This window comes from Tyto alba, unplaced genomic scaffold, assembly GCF_018691265.1.
Source record: "Tyto alba isolate M040663 unplaced genomic scaffold, T.alba_DEE_v4.0 Super-Scaffold_17, whole genome shotgun sequence".
Lineage (NCBI taxonomy): Eukaryota > Metazoa > Chordata > Aves > Strigiformes > Tytonidae > Tyto > Tyto alba.
Window position 1 is genome coordinate 6,377,990 of NW_024881279.1, and position 4,814 is coordinate 6,382,803.

The 4,814-nt window shown below is 51.7% G+C and overlaps 1 protein-coding gene across 1 annotated transcript; it reads right to left on the reverse strand.

Annotated features, from left to right (window-relative positions):
* Nucleotides 1–1,011: 1,011 nt before the first annotated feature.
* HNRNPA0 (heterogeneous nuclear ribonucleoprotein A0) lies at nt 1,012–3,958 on the reverse strand. Its single transcript, XM_033006091.2, has one exon. It carries the CDS (start codon nt 3,599–3,601, stop codon nt 2,663–2,665), a length of 939 nt encoding a protein of 312 aa, XP_032861982.1. The 5' UTR covers nt 3,602–3,958; the 3' UTR covers nt 1,012–2,662.
* Between the last annotated feature and the right edge of the window lie 856 nt (nt 3,959–4,814).

Below are 4,814 nucleotides of genomic sequence, written 5' to 3' on the forward strand. Positions count from 1 at the left end.
AACTACTTGTTTCTAGTATCAACATATTTTCATGGCACACGACGTGCAAATACCATGAAGCTATAGTTGGTGCACAAATCTTTACCTTCCCAAGTCAAATGACAAGCCACATCACAGAAGTGAATTTAACTATTTCTTTCAAAGCCAGGCTGTCCATTAATAAGGTTAAGGCAATTCATCATTGCAAGGGACTAAATCATATGCCCAAACTAACACAAGACCTAGGACTCAGTAGTTCATTTCAGCTGCAAAAATGAAAGCTGTGCTTCAAGTGAAGTTTGAGGATGACTGTCCAACATGGTTTTAAAGTGCAAAGGTAAAGTAAAAAACTTCAAACCCAGTGAACTGAAATAAAACCAAGCACCTGAAGCTGTCCGCCAACAAAAGCTGGTACTTACAGTGTTTTACAAATACTGCTCTGAAATGACTTGCACCTTCAACAACGTATCAGTGATACTGGTTCACAACAGAGGCTAACAAGCTTCTTAGATAAAAAAATTACAATAGAATTGCAAATAGCAAGTTACTTGGTACCTATTTATAAAAGCTATGCCAAAGAGAACCAGTTTCACTGTAAGAGCCATAAATTATCACAGTCAAGAGAGAACTCAGCTCTTGGCTTAAATCCTGATACCAAACAGTTGCCCTGTTTATTTAAGCTCACATAGGTAATTAAGTCGATGCTAGCTTTACTTCTAATAGCAACAAAACCTTATTTCAACTAAAGTCAGCATCATGTTAGATTGACATCAAAGACTGACAATACCTTGAAATTTCATGCGAAATCCCTCAGCCCAGAAGCAAAGCCCTAGACTTTTAACTTTCCACTGAAATCAGTGGGAATTATACGCTTAGTATCTTGCGTAGCTGGAGCACAGCAAAAATCAGCTTTTAGATGCAGTCCCATAAAGCATCAGCATTAAAGACTAAGTGCTTTGAAACATTAAGTCCAAATAACTTTGTACTTCTTAAATCCATGCCCCATATCATACATACTCTCACTCAAGCATATAAGGAATTCAAATCTTTATTTGATATCCATAAACCCATAAACGTTGCTATTCTATATTTCTATGCAGGAAGGCAGTTTTCCCCTAAAACATTATGCTTTTTAATAAACAACAAACTTTAATTCTATTGCGTGAAAGGGCTACAAATATACATTTGTTAATCAAGCAGACTACACAGATATTTTTGCTTTACAACTGGCACCTATGTTACTGGTACACTTAGCTGGCTCATCTATCATAGCACTTTGCCCACATAGTTTAGATTATCACTTTTTGAAACATGGGCAATTGCAATTATTAAAAAAAAAAAAAAAAAAAATGTGCCGAGGCAGGTATTGCAAATCCATTCATTTTTTCCAGTCAATACTCATGGAGCCCATCTTTATTCACATGCAGATGTCATTGCATTCTACACCAGTCATCTAGTGGCATAAAATAACTTTAAAAAGTCTAGTACAAGTGTTAGCAAACCAATTTTACTCCTGCTGTAACGAAGCCTGCAGCAAGGGGCTGCCATCCTGTCGGTAGATGGTGCTGCGAGAGATTCTCGGGGAACTTTAACGAAGGACAATAGTTCAAGTGAAAAGTCTGTTAACCGGGTACTATGAAAACAAGTATGCATTTAATAGAAGGGATAAATGACGACCCTTTCCTGGAAGGAATCATACACAGACAAACCGATAAAGAGGACTTGAAACTAAGCAATCGGAAATTCTGAACATTTTATATGAATGAAGCACATGCTTAACACAAACTGTTTCTTCAAAACTACACAGTACATACGTTGATGGAAAAGTCCTATAGAAAAAATTGACCAACCATGTCAGCACGTCAAACTGCCTAGTACAAGATGGTGGATGCACACAAACTGCATGAGAACGAATATTTAAAAAACAGACCACATCCACGGATTAGTACTTCAAAAATTTCTCTGTCGACTGTTTGAAAACCAATATCCACTAGGGGGGTAGCAAAAAAGTCAGTTAGGACCTTTACTGGCAATAAAATATTTACTCTAAGTACATAGAGATTTTAAAGCAGAACGCTTGCTTCAAACCTAGAAAAGCCTTAAAACCGTACGGAATGGATCCTAGGAAAAAAAATTAGACATGTAAAGGTCAATGAACACAATGATTTATTTAAAAAATAAAAAACGTAAAAACGATTTTTTTTTCTTCCTTTACAGAAATGTTAATTTCAGTCATGGGATCCGAGATTTTGTAGAAAAAAATGTAGTAGCCAGGTATCGAGTCCTTACAACAAAGGAAATTCCCCCATAACCCTCCCCAGTTTTTACTCCAGATCAGCAAGACACTTCCCACCCCATACCCCCAAAAAACAAATTAAAACAAGACATTTTTTCGTTGCTAGTATAAAAACGACCAAGGTCCAAGTAATAATAAAAAAATAGAGTCCATCAATGACTGTAACACAAAGTATGTGTATGTGGGGCCCAGTCCATCTTCAGAGAGAAAGAAGTGGCACAGGCAGCAGAGGCGACCCCCAGGGGGCATTTAGGAGCTGCTCCCACAGCAGGGAGGCATTTAAAAGGAGCTGCCCTTCGGCGAATGAGGGGAGAAACCATTTAGAAGCTGCCCTGTATCAAAGGGAGGGCTCTCCACGCCACCCCCAATGCGTATGGGCGCTCCAGCTCAGAAAGAGCCGCCCCCGTAGCCTCCCCCACCATAGCCTCCTCTGTACGGTCCACTGTTACTGCGGCCCCCCCAGTTGCCGCCCCCTCCTCCACCTCCTCCGCCGCTCTTCATGGGGCCGTAGGAGGACTGGTGCTGGCTGTAGCTGCCGAACCCGCCGTACCCGTTGCCGTAGTCGCCGCCTCCCCCTCCGCCGCCGCCTCCGTAGGAGCCGCTGCCATAGGAGCCGTAACCGCCGCCGCCGCCTCCTCCGCCGTAGCCGCCGTAGCTATTGTAACCGCCGCCTCCTTTGGACAGGCCGTTGTGATCCCGGTTGCCGGATCCGCCGCCGCCCCGACCCCTTCCTCCTCCTCTGCCTCCCCGGGAGGGCCTGGAAGAGCCACCGCCCCCCCCGCCCGACTGGATGTCCTCCTTGGGCACGGCCTTCTTGACCTCCACGCGATGGCCCTGGATCGGGTGGAACTTGACCACGGCCGCCTTGTCAGCGGCGTCGTGGTTCTGGAAATAGACGAAGCCGAAGCCGCGTTTCTTCCCGCTCTGTTTGTCGGCGATGATCTCGGCCTTCTCCACGGGGCCGAACTGGCTGAAATGCTGCACCAGGTCCCCTTCGCCCACATCCCCTTTGAGGCCGCCCACAAAGAGCTTCTTCACCTTAGCGTGGGCCCCCGGTTTGGCCGAGTCCTCCCGGGACACGGCGCGCTTCAGCTCTACCGCGTTCCCGTCCACGGCGTGGGGGGAGGCGGCCATGGCGGCATCGGCCTCCTCCACCGCCGAGTAGGTGACGAAGCCGAAGCAGCGGGAGCGCTTGGTCTGCGGGTTAAGCACGACCACGCAGTCGGTGAGGGTACCGTAGGCCGCGAAGTGCTCCCGCAGTCCCGCCTCCGTGGTCTGCACGTTCAGGCCGCCGATGAACAGCTTGCATAGCTGCGAGTTCTCCATGCTGCCGCCGGTGCCGGGGCTGCGCCTAGGCCTGGCGCCGAGACTCCTCCTCCTGTTGGGGGGCAGCTCTGAAGGTTTTTTCCCCCCCTTCTCCGTCTTGCCGCTTCTTCCCCCCTCGCTTGCTGCGAACAGCGCGACCTCACGGCTGCGGCAGCCGCCGGCGATGGCTCCCTCGGCCTGGCCAAACGCCTTCGCTTCGCCTCACCTGACCAGCAGAAGAGACGGGGCGTCCCGGCTGCCGCCGCTCCCTCAGAAAGGGGGGTGGGGGGGGGGTGGGGGGAAAACACAGGCACGCACAAAATGGCGGCCGCGACTTCTCAAGACTCGGCCGGCGACTGGTGCCCACACAAAGGGGACGCCGGGAGCTCCGCCCGCCCGCCCGCCGCCGCGCCCGCCCCCCGCGCAGGATCGGCCAATGAGAGCGCGCCGCTGGAGCCGCCTGCGACTCACCTTGACGGGGCGGGGCTCCGGCCTCGATCGACGAACGCGACGACTAATCGGAGGGCGCGACCTCCGCCGCGCGTCGGCAGCCAGCCCCGGAGAGGGGGGTAAGGGAGGGAGCTCGCCGGTGACAGACGCGGCGGGCAGCCAATAGGTTCGCGCTGTAGCGGCCGGCGGCGCGGGGCATCTGAGGCGCGCGCCGAGAGAAAGGGGTGGGGCAAGAGACCGGCCCGGGCTGCGCCGATGCGTCCAGCCCGGCGGCGCGAGCCAATGGGCCGCTGCCGCCCCGGCCGCGCGCTTTCTCCCCGGCAGCCCCGCCCCGCGGCCCCGCGGGCCGCTCGCGCGGGAGCGTTTGAACCGCGGACCGTTACGCGCGCGCGCCCCTCGGCCCGTCCCTCACCCTCACCCGGGCGGGACCTGCGGGCTGCGTTCCCTTCGCTGCCTTTGCCGGCTCCAGCCTCGCACCTCCGTTTCCCTCGGCTCTAAGGCAACACGGCCAGTGTATTCTTGAGGGGCAGCGACTCCCCTCCTCTTCAGGCGTTTTAAGCGTTCCGTATTGTCCAGTTCCTTCCTGCTCCCTCTCAGCATTCCTTGGCTCTTCCCTCATTTGTGCCCGTTTTCCCCTTTCCAACACACTCTCTGCTACCCAATCTGGCCTCCCTGGCAGCTTCTTGCTTTTTCTGCTACGGTTTCCTCCCACGTTTTCCAATCCTCTTTCCAACCTTATCACTGCCTCCTCACTCTTAACGCTGAAAAAGAGGTCTTTCCTCAG

Coding starts and splice junctions, on each gene's coding strand:
- HNRNPA0 (XM_033006091.2), bottom strand. CDS start 3,601: ATGGAGAACTCGCAGCTATGCAAGCTGTTCATCGGCGGCCTGAACGTG.